This window comes from Castor canadensis, chromosome 17, assembly GCF_047511655.1.
Source record: "Castor canadensis chromosome 17, mCasCan1.hap1v2, whole genome shotgun sequence".
Classification (NCBI taxonomy): Eukaryota; Metazoa; Chordata; class Mammalia; order Rodentia; family Castoridae; genus Castor; species Castor canadensis.
In genome coordinates, this window is record NC_133402.1 from 48,161,095 (window position 1) to 48,178,785 (window position 17,691).

The 17,691-nt window shown below is 40.0% G+C and overlaps 1 protein-coding gene across 3 annotated transcripts in view; it reads right to left on the reverse strand.

The window, feature by feature from the left end:
- Smarcc1 (SWI/SNF related BAF chromatin remodeling complex subunit C1) overlaps positions 1 to 17,691 on the reverse strand; it is a 191,198-nt gene that overhangs the window by 127,037 nt on the left and 46,470 nt on the right. For all 3 annotated transcript variants that reach the window (XM_074060362.1, XM_074060361.1, XM_074060360.1), the window contains exons 4-6: positions 15,908 to 15,989; positions 14,314 to 14,406; positions 10,042 to 10,111 (exon numbers count right to left, since the gene is read on the reverse strand). In XM_074060362.1, the coding sequence (XP_073916463.1) occupies positions 10,042 to 10,111; positions 14,314 to 14,406; positions 15,908 to 15,989 (245 nt within the window). The remainder of the gene's footprint in view (positions 1 to 10,041; positions 10,112 to 14,313; positions 14,407 to 15,907; positions 15,990 to 17,691) is intronic.

Genomic DNA, 17,691 nt, shown 5'->3' on the forward strand with positions numbered 1-17,691 from the left:
GAAGTTACACAGGTACGGGCTGACCTAAAGGATACCCCCCTGTCCGGCTGCAAATTAAACCGGTACACGGATGGAAGCAGTTTTTTCCAAGATGGAGCCCGAAGGGCAGGGGCAGCTGTAGTCGACCAAGAAGGAAATACGGTATGGAGCAGCGCCCTCCCACCCGGAACATCAGCCCAAAAAGCGGAATTAATTGCCTTGGCAGAGGCCCTGGAGAGGGCAAAAGGAAAGCGAGTCAATATCTACACCGATAGCCGCTATGCTTTCGGTACCATCCATGTCCACGGGGCTATCTATCGCGAAAGAGGATTCCGCACAGCAGAAGGAAAACATCTAAAGAACCTAGCCGAAGTCCAGCGTCTATTAATGGCAGTGGAAAAACCGAAGGCAGTGGCAGTGATGTATGTCCCAGGCCAACAGTCTGCCAAGACGCCGGAAGCTGTCGGTAACAACAGAGCAGATCAAGAAGCAAAGAGAGTAGCAATGGTGAGTCCTCCCATGGAGACAGGGCAACCTTCCATGGTTGCGGCGATAGACGTGCCAGTCCCAGAGCTCCCTCCTCTACCCCCCCCCACCAGAATACTCCACAGAGGATTTCACTTGGATGAGAGCCCACTCCCCCTTTAGAGAAGGGGAAGACGGATGGAAAAGCGACTTGGAAGGCAAGTTAATTCTGCCTGAAAAACTCGGACGATTCCTGTTCGCTAACTTACATAAGTCCACCCATTTGGGGCGGAGAAAATTACTAGACTTGTTGACATCTGCGCAGCTCCGATTTCCGAACCAGACCATAGCAGTCCGCCAAATTGTGGAAGATTGTGCCAGCTGCACAATCATGAAACCAGGACGAAGGGAAGGGCACCATACAGGTACTCGGGAACGGGGGAGGGCTCCGGGAAGAAGTTGGGAAGTGGATTTTACTGAGGTAAAACCGGGAAAGTTTGGGTACAAATATTTGCTGGTATTCATAGATACCTTTTCAGGCTGGGTGGAGGCTTTTCCTACAAAGAAGGAGACGAGTCAGGTAGTGGCAAAAGCTTTGCTAGAGGAAATCATACCCAGATATGGGGTGCCCGAGGCAATTGGGTCAGATAACGGTCCGGCTTTTGTTAGTAAAGTCCTGCAGGGACTAGCCCAGACTATGGGGGCCAATTGGAAGCTACATTGTGAATATAACCCCCAGAGCTCAGGGCAAGTAGAAAGGATGAATAGGACACTAAAGGAGACTTTAGCCAAATTGGCCCTGGAGACTGGCGGTGATTGGGTGACGCTCCTTCCCTTGGCCATCTTCCGAGTCCGGAACTCCCCCTATGTCCATGGGCTAACTCCCTTTGAGATCCTGTATGGGGCTCCACCCCCCATCATTCAGAGGACCTTAAGCCCAGAACTAGGTGATCTGGCCCCAAATTACCTGACCATGTTGCAGGCTTTAGCTAAAGTGCAACAACGGATTTGGCCCTTAATTCAAGCATACCACGCTGTTAAGAGGGACCCGGCTCCGGAACATGGCATAGTCCCGGGTGACATGGTATGGGTTAAAAGGCATCAGTCCAAAACCCTAGAGCCTAGATGGAAAGGACCTTATGTTGTACTGTTTACTACCCCTACCGCCCTCGAGGTCGACGGGATTGCAGCATGGGTACACCATTCCCATGTAAGACGGGCTCACCCTCCGGAGAAAAAACAGGAAAATTGGTCCGCATGGAAGCATCCAACAAACCCACTCAAGCTCCGGCTGATACGGGATGCTCTGAAAAACGAGAACACTCCAGATGCTCCGCAGCCCTCCTAGAATGGGATTATCACCTGGGTCCACTACACCCACATCAGACCGGCAGATCCGGTAGCTATGAAGAAAGGCTTCCTGCCAACAAGAAGGGTGTCCCACCACAAGGAAAATTTTTTCAAACTCAAACTTCATACTGGACCTCGGTAACTTTATTCCTTTTTCTAACCCTGTCCACCACTTGCTGGGGGCATACAAATCCACATCAACCTTTTAACCTGACCTGGATGATTGTAGATGTATCCACAGGAGACATTCTTAACCAGACCTCCAAGGTGACCCCTCCCAGCACCTGGTTCCCAGAATTATACTTTGACTTAAGGGCCTTATTCACTGGCAGGGGACAATGGGATTTGCGCCAAAGTTACTTCTATGTCTGCCCCGCTCCCCAACCCAACCACAGAAAAAAATGTGGAGGAATCGCAGACTATTATTGTAAGTCATGGGGTTGTGAGAGCTCAGGGGATATATGGTGGCCACCCCCCAAACAGGGGGACCTTATTCAATTAAGTAGAGTCTCTCAATCTGGCATTACATACCACCAACCTAGACCTATAAATAAGGGATGCCCAACTCCCCCCAATTGTAATCCCATTATGATAAATTTCACTGATTTAGGAAAAAAGGCAACGAATTGGGAATTGGGTAAATCCTGGGGAGTCAGACTCTACAAAACAAATCATCCAGGAGCCCTTTTTACTTTGCGGCGTGTGCAACAACCAGTCTCTACTCTAACAATAGGCCCTAATAAGGTACTTAGGCCACCCTATGTAAAGCCACCTCCCCGACCTTCCACAGCTCATCACCTTCCCTCAACCGTAGCCCAGGCTAATGTTACAACTCCAAGACCATCAGAAACCAGCCCTCCCCTGGTGAGGCCCAGTCTCATGACCGGATCTAAAGACCCCCTCTGGGAGCTAGTGGGTGCTGCCTTCCTGACGTTAAACCACACCAACCCTAACATGACTAACTCCTGTTGGTTATGTTATGATGTGAGGCCCCCATTCTATGAGGCAATAGGGCTAAACACCACTCACGATACCTCATCTGAGGAAAACCCTACTCAATGTTCCTGGGGAGACCGTAAGAGAGGTCTGACCATACAGCAGGTAAGCGGCCAAGGAACCTGCTTAGGAAAAGTGCCAAAGAACAGACGGGACTTATGTACTGTTATTAACGCCAGTTCTACCTGGGAAAATGCTATTAAATGGGTAATTCCAAAGGACAATGGGTGGTGGCTATGCTCGCGGTCCGGACTCACCCCGTGCCTATCAACTAAGGTGTTTAACAGCTCTAAAGAATTCTGTGTTATAGTGACTGTGCTGCCCCGCATCCTCTATCATTCGGAAGAGAGTCTATATTCATACTGGAATACAAAAATGGTTGAAAAAAGGAAAAAGAGAGAACCTATTTCCACAGTAACTATTGCTACCCTACTCAGCCTAGGGTTAGCGGGAGCAGGAACCGGCATAGCTTCTTTGGCCACCCAGCAGAAAGGGATGTCTTCGCTGCGTGCAGCCATAGACGAAGATATAGAGAGAATAGAAACCTCCATTAGCCACCTAGAAAAATCCCTCACTTCCCTGTCTGAGGTAGTACTTCAAAACCGACGAGGTCTGGACTTGTTGTTCCTCCAAAAGTGGGGACTATGTGTTGCTCTAGGGGAAGAATGTTGTTTTTACGCTGATCATACCGGAGTTGTTCGTGACTCCATGTCTAAACTTTGAAAGAGCCTGGAACAAAGAAAACGAGAAAGAGAGGCCGGGGAAAGCTGGTTCGAGTCTTGGTTTAACCAGTCCCCATGGTTGGCTACCCTTTTATCTGCATTGGCAGGGCCAATAATAATCATCCTATTACTTGTTACCATAGGACCCTGGATTCTAAACCGACTTATGACTTTTGTCAAAAGTCGAATTAATACTATCCAACTTCTGGTCCTCCGCCAACAATATCAGGCTCTTCATCCCCTTGAGAATGATTCCTCAATTTAGGCCGTAAGAAAAGGGGGGAATGAAAGGAATAGGAGGTCTCAGCGGGCCCCAACCCCCTTGTTGGAGAAACCAGTACCAAACATCCCATGTAGATAAGATAAGCAATGCGGCAAGGCTCAGTTAGGGCATATAGAATGTGGGGAATGTGAGCGGGTGGTACATGCAAGATGTGAAGTACGTGCAAGATGTGAGGTACGCGCAAGATGTGCTCTGCCTGCTTGCCCAATGTTGATAACGAAAATATGCAGTCGTGTTTTCCTAACCGGTCCTGCGTGTCCGTGTGGGAGCTCGACCCTGGCTAGCCAGCCCAATAAACTCTGCTTTGTTGATTGCATTCACACCTGGCTCTCTGTCTCTCGGGGGAATAGGATTCCGGGTCCTAACAATAGTTCTGTAGTGTTATTTAAATCCCCATTGTTATAGATCCAATCTCCCCAACACTTACAAAATGAAAACTCTATACTCATTAAATAACAATGCCACATTTCCCTATTCCTCCCCTAAGTCCCCAGGAACCCAAATTCTACTTTGTCTCTGAATTTCACTATTTTAGATATCAGATACATATGGGATCATACAGCATTTGTCTTTATTCATATTATAATATGGATAAAGCTAAAAAGAACTCCATTCTATTTTATTCATCCAAATAATTCATTTTGAGTTATAGTTAAGCTGCTTCCCCCTTCTAATTAATATTTTGATTTTCTTAGTTAGTCTCATATATAAGTCCATCTTCTTTCTCCTAAAATTAGTACTTCCATGTATGCGCTTAAAATAATCCTTCTATCCTTTCCACGTCACAGCTATGTTATATGATTTGTTTTATGTTTGCTCTGCACAAAATCAACTTTAAAGCTACACCCTAGCTTTCTCTTCTCTTTTCTCCAACTAAATTCTGTACAAATAAAATCTTTCCGACCTCTGATAAAAAAAAACAAAAAAGCTACACCCTAGAAAATGTGCCTGGCCCTCATACTAGGAAGCATGCTACACTTTCCTTTCCTTTCTATAAATTCTAAAAATGTGTGATTTTTCACCAATTTCACAACTTGCTTTTACTTATGAGTTACTGAAATTTCATTCACAAAGGTTATCCATTATTTCAGAACAAATTCAAATGAATTTTCTCAGGCCTCATTTTAGGTTTTTTTTTTTTTTTTTAAGTACTGAGGTTTGAACTCAGGGCCTTGTACTTGCTCTCCCACTTAAGCCTCCCCTACCACTTTTTGTGTAGTTAGTTTTCAGAAAATCCCACCCTTTTGCCTGGGTTGGCCTAGACTGTGATCCTCTTACTTATGGCTTCCAGTGTACCATGCCCAGCATGTTGGTTGAGATGGGATCCCAAGAACTTTTTGCCCAGGCTGGTCTTGAGTAGTGATTCTCTGCCTCCTTAGTAGCCAAGCCTTCATTTTGATTTCTTTATAGAATAATTCTACAGCTCACTGACTACATCTTGAAAAGCTCTCCTGTCCTTATTTTCCCATGAATTTTAAGATCTGAACCATACTGTCTTCACAGATGACTCTCCTCCTTTTGTTCTCCTGGTATCTGGGTTCATTCCATACAATGATAAAATTCTCCCTCATTCAGCAATCTAATTCAGAGATTCCTAATGGGTTTTTGTATCTCATTGGTCTTTTTATATCCTATATTCCAGAAATGGGCTCTGAGACAAATTTTCTTTTAAAAAAACTAAATAATTTTTATTAGCATACATTACTTGTACAAACCATAATTCGAGAGGTGAACATTACACAAGTTCACTCCCTGTAGTATATTCCCTTAACCCATGACAAATGGTCTTAAAATAGCCACAGCTGCACATTTCTTTTCAACAAAATTATTAATGTTGTGTATCTTCTCCCTCATTCATCAAATAAACACAAAGTTCTTTTGACAGAATTCACATCACGTATTCCTTTCCACCTTTAACTCCTGAGACATATAGCCAAACTGCCATATTCTTTATCTCAAATACATTATTTCACAGCTTATTACATGTATGTTTTTGCTTATTTTTTACCTCTCGTATACTTGTGCCATACACGAACTCTAATACCTTACGGGCCATTAAATATCATTTGGTAATTTTAAATTTTGTTACCCTCATAAAAGATATAATGTGTTATCAAGGGTTTTAAAACATGGCCTTAAATGTGATACTGTTGGTATTATCACTACGTACTCATCTATCTGAAATATGTACATGTAAGTGCCCCAACAAAGAATCAGCAGAGTCAATGACACCCAATTATTACAAAATAAATTTACAGGTACACCCAATCATGCTTCATATTAAAAAAATAACTTTCAAACCAGGTTTGGGAAGACATGCCTCAAATTCAAGTACATGCAAGGCTATGACACAAGGATCCCAAGTTTGAGGCCAACCCATACTATGTAGTGAGTTCTAGGGCAGTCTGGCCCACAGAGTAGATAGGGAGACCATGTCTCAAGAAAAACTTGAAAAGTGACACAGTGCTTGCCTACCAAGCATGAAGCCCTGAGTTCAAACCCCAGAATGGCAAAAACACAAAAATAAAAACAAAAAACTTCAAATATATTAAAAGTTGAATTTTTGTGTTACCTCCCAATAATTACTGTGACTACTTGATAGCAATACCACAGCAAAACTAGGTTGTATTAAACAAAAAGACAAAACTCTAACAAATACAACTCAAATCATACATAAAATGCAATTCTTTCAAAAAATACATAACCTAAAGTTTTATACCACCCATACTGCAGATACAGAGTAAGGAACAGAATTAGTAGTCTAACATAAAACGACTGTACACTTATATATACATCACCTCCTTCTAGTGGAAACCAGTTGCTAATACCTAATGGATAAAAGTTTAAAAAAAAGAATTTAACTACAAAAATAGCAATTAATAAACACTAGATACAGAGTGATTTTTCTCACTTTATAAAAAGATTGGGCAATAGTTTCTTAGACTTAATACCAAACAAAAGCAATCATACCTCCTTCCCCAAATGCTTATGATCATTTTTTAGATTGTCTATATGATCGGTAAAAATGTCTCCTTTCATTCTTGCCATTATTTTGATCCTTCTTTTTTTCCTTGCTTATTGACAGCAGGATTTTCAAAACCTTACTAGTATTTTCTATGAACAATTTCACATCATTGTTGAGCATCCTACTTTTTTTCTTTTCTTTTTCTTTTTTAGAGGCATTTGAACTCAGGGCCTCATACTTGCTAGGAATGTGCTCTATCACTTCAGACACTCCTCTGACCCATTACTAGTGTATGTTACTGATTCATTAATTTCTGTTTTCCTTTTTTTTTTAAGTTTTTTTTCAGTACTGGTTTTGAACTCAGATCCTACACCTTGAGTCACTACATCAGCTCTTTTTTCTGATGGGTTTTTTTTTGAGGCAGGGCCTTGTGAGCTATTTGTGCATACAATGTTTGGGTCATTTCTCTCCCCTGCCCCCACCCACTCCCTCTCTCCCCCACCCCCTCGATACCCGGCAGAAACTATTTTGCCCTTATCTCTAATTTTGTTGAAGAGAGAGTATAATAGGAAGGACCAAGGGTTTTTGCTAGTCAAGAAAAGGATAGCTATACAGGGAGTTGACTCGCATTGATTTCCTGTGCATGTGTGTTACCTTCTAGGTTAATTCTTCTTGAGCTAATCTTTTCTCTAGTTCCTGGTTCCCTTCTCCTATGGGCCTCATTTGCTTTAAGGTATCTGCTTTAGTTTCTCTGCGTTAAGGGCAACAAATACTATCTAGTTTTTTAGGTGTCTTACCTATCCTCATACCTCCCTTGTGTGCTATTGCTTTATCATGTGATCAAAGTCCAATCCCCTTGTTGTGTTTGCCCTTGATCTAATGTCCCCATATAAGGGAAAACATACGACTTTTGGTCTTTTGGGTCAGGCTAACCTCACTCAGAATGATGTTCTCCAATTCCATCCATTTACCAGCGAATGATAACATTTTGTTCTTCTTCATGGCTGCATAAAATTCCATTGTGTATAGATACCAAATTTTCTTGATCCATTCGTCAGTAGTGGGGCATCTTGGCTGTTTCCGTAACTTGGCTACTGTGAATAGTGCTGTAATAAACATGGGTGTGCAGGTGCCTCTGGAGTAACCTGTGTCACATTCTTTTGGGTATATCCCCAAGAGTGGTATTGGTAGATCAATGTTTAGATTTTTAAGTAGCCTCCAAATTTTTTTCCAGAGTGGTTGTACTAGTTACATTCCCACCAGGAGTGTAAGAGGGTTCCTTTTTCCCACATCCTCACCAACACCTGTTGTTAGTGGTGTTGCTAATGATGGCTATTCTAACGGGTGAGGTGGAATCCTAGTGTGGTTTTAATTTGCATTTCCTTTATTGCTAGAGATGGTGAGGATATTTTCATGTGTTTTTTGGCCATTTGAATTTCTTCTTTTGAGAAATTTGTTTAGTTCACTTTAGGCTGGCTTCGATTCGAACCATAGTTCTCCAGATCACTGCCTCCTGAGTAGTTAGGATTATAGGTGTGAGCCACCAGTGCCCAGCTAATTTATATATTATAATTGCTTTTATTCTTCAGATTTAATTTGTAATTTTGTGACTGGAAAACTGATTCTCAGCCTCTCTTCAGTCCTAATACATGCATTTAAAGATAAAAATGCCCCTCAAAAGTATGCATAGTAGAACATGCCTGTAATCTCAGCACTTGGGAGTGCTGAGGAAGGAGTACTGTGAGTTCAAGGCCAGCATGGGCTATATGAGACCTTGTCACAAAAAATTTAAAAATTAAATGCCCCTCAAAGCACAGCTTCTACTGTTCTAAAATAACTTCTAATGTTATTTTAATATTATTTGCTTTATTATTATTATTACATCCCAAAGATTTTCCATTTTGACTGTAAGTTCTTCTTTGACCCATTGGTTAATCAGCAATATATTTTTTAGGGGTTTTTTGGTGGTACTAGGGATTTAAACTCAGAACCTTGCACTTAGCAAGCAAGCACTTGACTACTTGAGCCAGACCCCCAGCCCATTTTGCTTTGTTGTTATTTTTCAAAAGAGGGTCTCATGCTTTTGCCCAAGCCTCAAACTGTTATCCTCCTCATTACACCTCCTGCATAGCTAGGATTACAGCAGTGCACCACACCATGATCAACTTGTTCTTTGAAATAGTCTCTCTAACTTTTCCAAGGCTGGCCTTGAACCACTATCCTCCTATCCCCAATTCCCAATTATAGGCATAGCCATCACATCCAGCATCAATATACTTCTTAATTTTCAAGTATACTTTTAGCATAACTGCACTGGTCAAGAGAAATACTCCATAAAGGATTATTAGCCAAATTTGGCATTATCTGACAATTCTGTAATTATCAAATTATAACTTGACAATTTTTATAATTTGATATATCTCTCTACAGGAGAAAAATGGAGGTCCTGCAGAGGGATATGTTCTACTTATCAGAAGAGTTCACTGCTGCATCCCTACAGAGCTATTTCTCATTCTAAATTAAATTATGTATTGCAACTTACTTCATCTTTAGAATAGTTAGCATAAGTCAGTTCATATAAGTCTGATAAACCCTGCCCACTATTCTTTCAAAATAGTAGAATTAGACATTAGAAATCAAACCAGTGTAATTTCAAACTACTATTTGGCTATTGTACTCTGAAAGCTAGTAAACTCTCTTCTTCCCTCAAGATGTTCCTCTATTCTGCACCATCTCTTAGGTTGCAAAAGAGAAGAGACATAGCAAACATTTAAAAAGTTAATATATAAGGGATGCTTTAGACTTACCAACAAAGTAATAATCACCCCTGAAAAAAAGTCTAATGGTTATAAAGTTATACAGTCCAAAATAAATTTGCTTGGAAAACTTAGGCAGAATGAGGAAAACTGGGCAACAGTTTCTTAGACTTAGATTTAAGAAAGAAAGGGGAGTAAAGTCATTAAAGAAATAGAGAACTATGTATCTGAAACATCTGTGGAATTTTTATAGTTACTTTTTAAAAGCTAGCTATAAGCTGGGTATTGTGGTGCACACCTATAATCCCAGCACATAGGAGGCTGAAGCAAAAGAATCATGACTTTAAGGACAACATGGGCTATATAACATGTTCCAGGCCACCTGGATACACAGTAAGACCCTGTCTCAAAGAAAAAAAAAAAAGGTTGGGGGAGGGTGGTGATACTGTTTAAACTTCTTTTAATATGTTATAAAAACCTATGGTATGTATGTGTTTATCAATTCTCAACCAAAAATTAACTTACCATCCTCCTGTGAGGAAGGAAATGGATAAATGTGGTGGGAAGCTTTTGACTTCTCATCAGTAAATGTCCCCTGGAAAGCAAAAATACAAATAGCATAAAAATAAAGCACACGGCAAGCAAACTATTGGATGTTAGATACAAATTCTATACAAATTATACAGCATTATATTTTAAGACTAATATATTTACTTATGTTTATTTTTACTCAAGGAAAGGGGTAGTGATTTACAAAAACTACTGTCTTAAGCCAAGCAAGGTGACCCACACCTGTATCCCAAGCATTCAGAAGACAGAGTATGAAGAGTTCCAGAGCAGCCTGGACAGGCCTCTGATACATAGGGAGGCATGTCTCAAAAAAGGAAAAGAAAAATAGAGCTGGGCACCAGTGGCTCATGCCTATAATCCTAGCTACTCAGGAGACATTGTTCAGAAAGATCTTGGTTTGAGGCCAGGCAGGGCAAATAAATGACGAGACCCTACCTTGATAAAAACCCACCACAAAAAAGGGCTGGTGGAGTGGCTCAAGTGGAAGAGTGACTGCTAAGCAAGTGTGAGGCCCTGTTAAACCCCAATACTGCCTCCCTCCTGTTCCCCGCCCCCCCCCCAAAAAAAAAGAAAGAAAGAAAAAGAACAAAATGCTTGGAACCTGAAGTATTTCCAATTTCTGAGATTTTCAGATTTTAGAATATTTGCATAGACTTCACCAGATGGCTTCCCTAAACCCAAGAACCCAAAATGCACCAAAATACAAAACCTTATGAGTACTGACACTGAAGATGTTTCGGATTAGGGATGTTCTGCTTTACTCCTTAGCTAATTCTTTGCTATTCTCTCTCTGCTTATCTTTATCAGTAATATTGGTCACTCTAACTCTTAAAATTCCTCCAACTCCATCACAAAAGTCAGGTATGGTGGTACAACAGAAAAAAATGATAATTTGTGACGGATTTTCTTTTTTGACACAGGATGGACTCAAACTCATAATCTTTCCTCAACCTCCCCAGTGCTGGGATTATAGGCATGCACCACCAGCAGGGCACAAATTAACATTATTAACTGATGTGAATCAATGCATGTTTATAACACTGAGTGATAAAATTGAGGTACATGTATATACCTCATATATATAGAATGGAACATTTGAAATGACTAGTGTACATGTATGTGTGGGTATGTGAGTGTGTGTGTGTACGGTGCTAGAGAAATACTAGTAAGAACTGAAGTTAATAATACTATATGCAGCAAAGAAAAAAAATCAAGTTAAGTTATTGCTAGGCCAAAGCTAGAATATTGTATATAGTCTAGAACACCATGTGGAAGCCATTTAGAACAAAAAGTGTTCATTCTAGAAACAATTAAAACAATGAAAACTCTTGCAATCCTGTTATAAGTAGCACCTTTTTTTTTTTTAATTATTCATATGTGCATACAAGGCTTGAGTCATTTCTTCCCCCTGCCCCCACCCCCTCCCTTACCACCCCCTCCCTCTCCCCCTCCCCCCACCCCCTCAATACCCAGCAGAAACTATTTTGCCCTTATCTCTATTTTTGTTGTAGAGAGAGTATAAGCAATAATAGGAAGGAACAAGGCTTTTTGCTGGTTGAGATAAGGATAGCTATACAGAGAGTTGACTCACATTGATTTCCTGTGCGTGTGTGTTACCTTCTAGGTTAATTCTTTTTGATCTAACCTTTTCTCTAGTTCCTGGTCTCCTTCTCCTATTGGCCTCAGTTGCTTTTAAGGTATCTGCTTTAGTTTCTCTGCATTAAGGGCAACAAATGCTAGCTAATTTTTTAGGTGTCTGTAAGTAGCACCTTAATGCATTCTCTGAATTTTCACTTTGACAATAAGTATTAACTAATTACTACAATTAGACAAACAAACAATGATGCTTTATCTGGGGAAAACTCTACAATTAAAAAATGAAGAGCTACAGTTAATTGCTTCTTAAGATAAGGAATTCTCATTCACTGGACAGATAGAAAACATTTTTGATACATCTCCAGAGGTGGGAAAGGGTTATCAATATCCAGTGAGTGTGAGGTGATAAGACAGAATAGCACATGTTCAGGACCTTGGCTAGTGGAGCCCATCAGTCTTAAGTATGAATCTCAGCTCTATCATTTACTTTCATGGCATGGGTAAGTTATTATGTGCATGTGTCTTCTGTGAAATGGAATAGCGTAATGGCTTTACCATAAGAATTGTTAGATGTTAAAAGATACAATGAACTAAAAGTAGTATCAGGCATACCACAAGTGCTCGATCAGTATAAGTTGTTAATGCATCTAAAATGCTGAAATAAAATCCTGACCAGTATTCAATAATGGTACTGTTATCATTAACTCTTTAAGGTCACTTCCCTAAGAGACTATGAAACTATGACTGGAATGTACCTCAATGGGAGAACCACACATGCACACATTGCGGGGGCGAGGGAGATGGGGATGGGATAGGGAAAGATTCTATGAAACTAGCCTAGCCATACTGTTATATTGCTCTGAATAGTATCTCTAGGTCATGCTTCTTAGGAGAATTTTATAGCTAAATAGTTACCACAAACTGTACAAAAATATATAAGCCTTTTCCTGAATAAATGTGAAGCGATTTCAGTTTGACAGCAAGAATCTGCAGGTTAATTTATTCTATTTCTGCCCTTTTAAACAGTCCACATTTAATTAAACTACACTTGACAGTCACTCCAATAAACAGATACTTAAAAAGATAAAAGAACAGTTGGATGTCAAAGGCTCACACCTGTAATGTTAGCTACTCAGGAGGCAGAGATCAGGAGGATGGAGATTTGAAGCCAGCCCAGACAAATAGTTCGAGAGACCCTATGTTGAAAACAGCTAACAAAAAAGCAGGCCTGGAATGGCTCAAGTGGTAGAGTGCCTGCCTAGTAAGCGCTGAGTCCTATGGTCAAACTCTATTACTGCAAAAAAAAAAAAAAAAAGAAAAAGAAATGAAAACAGGATGCCTGTGGCTCATGCCTGTAATCCTAACTATTAGGGAGGATTATGATTTAAAGCCAGCCTGGCTTACAGTTCATGAGCTTCCCAATGCCAAAATAACCACAGCAAAATATACTGGAGGTATGCTTCAAGCAGTAGAGCACCTGCTTTGCAAGCACAAAGCCCTGAGTTCAAACCCCAATCCCTCCCCCCACCAAAAAAAAAATCTAGATATAAAAGAAGGTTAAGTGATTTTTTGAAAGTTATGATGCAAAGAAATGAACTTCCCATTGCTTCATCCAACAACACAACTGTACTACCTTTCTGTCTATGGCAAGGATGTCATATGTAAGAAAAAGACAGTGTAAAATCTGTAATTCTAAGTAGTTTTAGAAACATTTCCTACTAGAACAGAAAAGATATGTCAACTGGCAATCTCTTCTGCAGCAGAAAAAAGATATTTTATGAGGCTTCTCCACCAACCTTAGGGAATCAGTAAAACTTTGTAACAAAAATGATGTCTCAGAAAACTGTCTTTTCCCTAGTAGTTTATCCACATGTAATCAAAAACCTTCGTCCAAAAAAAACCTACAGTCTCAACCTAAAATGAAGTCAGAGGAAGGATGTCAACAGGTGGCAGTATTATGTGAGCTTAAGACAATATATACTTAGGAGGAAAGATGTTTTTACTTTTTTTTTGAGACAGAGTCTTGCTATACTATAAGTTAATTTCAAATTTGTGGGCCCAAGTGATCTTCCCACCTTAGGCTACCAGTAGCTGGGACTGCAAACATGTACCACTATTCCTGGCTAGAAAGCAGAATTTTTTTCAGCAATTTTTTAAAAAACCATATCTATGATCAGTGGTAGAGCACTTGACTAGTATGTGTGAGGCCCTGAGTTTGATACCAGCACACACACACACACACACACACACACACACACATATCTGTGAAGACAATACATAATTCAGTGTGTGTGGGGGGAGGGGTACCAAAAGTATATTTCATGTCCACCAGTCAACAGTTGACTGTTGTGATTTCTTGTGATTTCTGTGACGTAGACTGCACTGATTTCCTTAACTACATATAAGCAAAGTTCACCGAAAGACTACATGTCAGTGACTTTATTAAACGTTACTCTAAGCTAAAAACTAGAAGTAAATGGAAACCAAGGAGGTGAGGAAAAAAAGACCTGGTACTGTAAAAGAAGACGTTCCTTTAATACAAACATAAAACAAAAATCCAAATATATTACATCTGACATGTATTAGAGGTATATTACTACACGATGACTCGCATGTGGTTGTGTCTATTACCTGATGTCGCTTGATGATATCTTTCAATTTGTTAGCCAACTTTAGATCAATGTCTGGAATGAGGTAGATGTTGGGTCTGGTCAGACAATTGTTCTGAGGAGAGAAAAAAAAAGAAAAGACTTTGAAATTCTACTGATTTTGAATGTAATATTTATCCATAACCCTAATGGCAGAAGTTAATATTCAAACTCAAACTAACTACAATTGAAAGATTTAATTTTTTTTGTTTGTTTATTTTTGTTTTTGGTGGTACTGGGATTTGAACTCAAAGCCTCACGCTTGCTAGGAAGGTGCTCTACCACTTGAGCCAATTTACAACCCTGTTTTAGTGTTGGATTTTTTCGAGATGGAGTCTCTTGAATATTTGCCTGAGATGGCCTCAAACCTCCTGATCTCTGCCCCTGAGTAGCTAGGATTATAGGCCTGAGCCACTGGCACCTGGCAGGAAGATTGTACTTTGAAAGTGTGTGAAAGTCTTATCTCAAAATAAAACCTAGGTGGTTTCAGCAGGCCACGTAAAAAAACCACCTTCAGATCCCTTCTCTGCAACTGGTTGTATTTGGACAAAAAATGTTGAGAACCATGACCAAAAGAAATTCAGCAAATTTTCTACTAAGGTACCATGCCAGACCAATCCTCAATTTTACCTAAATTTTCCTTAACAGTCTAACAATAGTATCAGCTACCATTCTTGTGGAAAGACACAGCACTTTCTTCCCATTTCTAATATTGAAAATAGCAATGATAAAATGTATTAACTCCTCAAACAATGGCAAAAACTCAACAAATAAGCAAACCACATTCAATCATTTCCCTAACAATCTGTAGAAAACTTTCACATATCAAGTTAAATTTTTGCCAGCTACATTTCCCCAGGAAGGCTGCTTCAGTGGTCACTACAATATTACTGCCAGCCAATAAAAATTCTAGGCCGATGGCTCACACCTATAATCCTAGTGACTCAGGAGGCAGAGATCAGGAGTATCGCAGTTTGAAGCCAGCCAGGCAAAGAGTTTGCAAGACCCTATCTCAAAAACACCCATCACAAAAATAGAGCTGGTAGAGCAGCTCAAGGTGAAAACTCTGAGTTCAAGCCCCAGTACTGTGAAAAAAAAACCAACAACACAAAAAACTAGCCTAGTAGGATGGAATATAGCTCAGTGGGAGTGCTTTATGAGGCCCAGTCGCCAGAAACACAAAATAAAAATAAAAAACTAGGAAACACAAGAAAGAAAAGTAAGCATTCCCTCTTCCAGGTTATAATCTACTTAGGAAAGTAAGATTCATATGGAACAACCATGGAACAAATCCAAAAAAATGACTATAACATTGGTAGTAGGATAACTGTTTATATTAAATAAAATAAAAGTGATCCAAATAATAAATGAGGGAATTTAATAAAGAAAATTACCACAGATTATTCACCATTAATTTAAGATCAGGACGAGAACAGTCATAGTTCTTACTCCAACGCCCATAAGAATAATAAAAAGCAATACATTCCAGAAAATCTTTTATCATTTGGCAATCCAATATAGCCAACCTTAGAACTGAAAGTATACTTTAAAATTTTTTTAATAACCTACCAACTTACCTGCACCAATGTTTTTTCAATGTTCATAAACATTTCAACATTACGATCCATTCGGGATGGATTCTGTAGATCAAATCTCCGCCTAGAAGAAAAGAGAAGTACCTGAGCCATAATGAAAGAATTTCCAAAGGATGATTGCTCCTCACCACTACAAATGACCTCCTGCTATTCACTTCTCTATTTTATCCACATACCTGCCCACAACTAACAAATACTGCATGTCTGACATTTTCAACCCTAAAGTAACAGAAAAAGTAGAAATAAATATTCTGTCTGGGCTGTGAGTGTAGTTCACTAGAGTGCTTGCCTAGCATGCCCTAGGCCCTGGGTACCTCCCCTTGAAAAACAGTTGTAAGGTGGGAGCATATAATACCAGCACTTGGGAGGCTGAGACAGGAGGATTGCAAGTTCGAGGTCAGCCTGGGCCACAGAGTGAGATTTTATCTCAAAATTATAAAAAAAGAAAAAAGGCCAGGCTACTCAAAAGGAAGAGATCCACAGAACTGCAGTTTAAGGCTAGCCTGAGCAAAAACCTGTATAAAGACCCCCCATCTCAACCAACAAGCCAGGAGTGGTGGAGCATTCTAGTAATAAGAAAAAAGAAAAAATGAAGGGAAAAGACACAGGGGAAGAGAGAGAGGAGGAAGAGAGAAGAAGGAAGGGGAAAGGGAAGGGGGAAGGAAAAGAGAAAGGGAAAGGAAAAGGAAAAGGGAAGGGAAGGAAAGGAAGAAAAACAGTACTCACCATGTTCTTGCAAGGGTTCCATCAACACCACCTTAATCCCTTTACGTTACTTTTGTCATTTTATTATTCCTCTTCTATCTCATCTCAAGATTCCCCCTTTCTCTTAGGAGTTAATGTTACAGTGTAATGTCCATGTTCTGGGAGAAACTGATCATTGATCTTAATGTTTTTCTAAACGTGCTAAAAATTTACCAATTATCCTTACTTGATATCTTTCCCCATATTTCTTTATGTAACTAATGAAGCATAGCATTCTGGTGTTGTCTTGACCTATTCCTGAGCATTTCTGATGGTTACATCTTTACAAAGTCAAATACTTCTTTTGCCCCATTTTTCACTCAACACCAACTATGGTTTGCTCCATTTTAATTACTGAGTACAAACATCCAAGGAGAGCAGAATTTAGTGATGTGATGGAGCTACAGACTCAAGGTAGGCTGGGTACTAATTCTAACATCAAGTTCATTACATAGTCTAACTAATCAAGGATCAATTTCTTCAGTATAGTACCTACTGCAATTTTAATTAAATCAGGTATATAAGTTAAGAGCTTACCATAGTATTTATGGTCAATAAATATCAAGTACAGTTTGATTTTGCTTTTGGTTGGAGGTGCTGGGGACCGTATCCAAGGCCTCACTTATGCTAGGCAAGCACACCACCAATGAGCTATAACCCCAGCCCCTAGTTATGATTTCTTCAGTTATTACTACCATGTACTAGCTAGTATCAGTCCAGGACTCTTTTTTTTTTTTTCCGATACTGGGGCTTGAACTCGGGACCTATATCTTGAGCCACTCCACCAGCCCTTTCTTGTGATGGGTTTTTCTTTTTTCGGATAGGGTACTGTGAAATATTTGCCCAGGCTGGCTTTGAACCAAGATCCTCCTCATCTCTACCTTCTGGGTAGCTAGGATTACAGGTGTGAGTCACTGGCGCCCAGCAGGACTCATGCTCTTAACATACGTTCTATCTTTTTTATTCTGGAAATGGTTCCCAAACCTCTAATGATTTCTTTCTAAATTTTGTAGCTTTTCTAG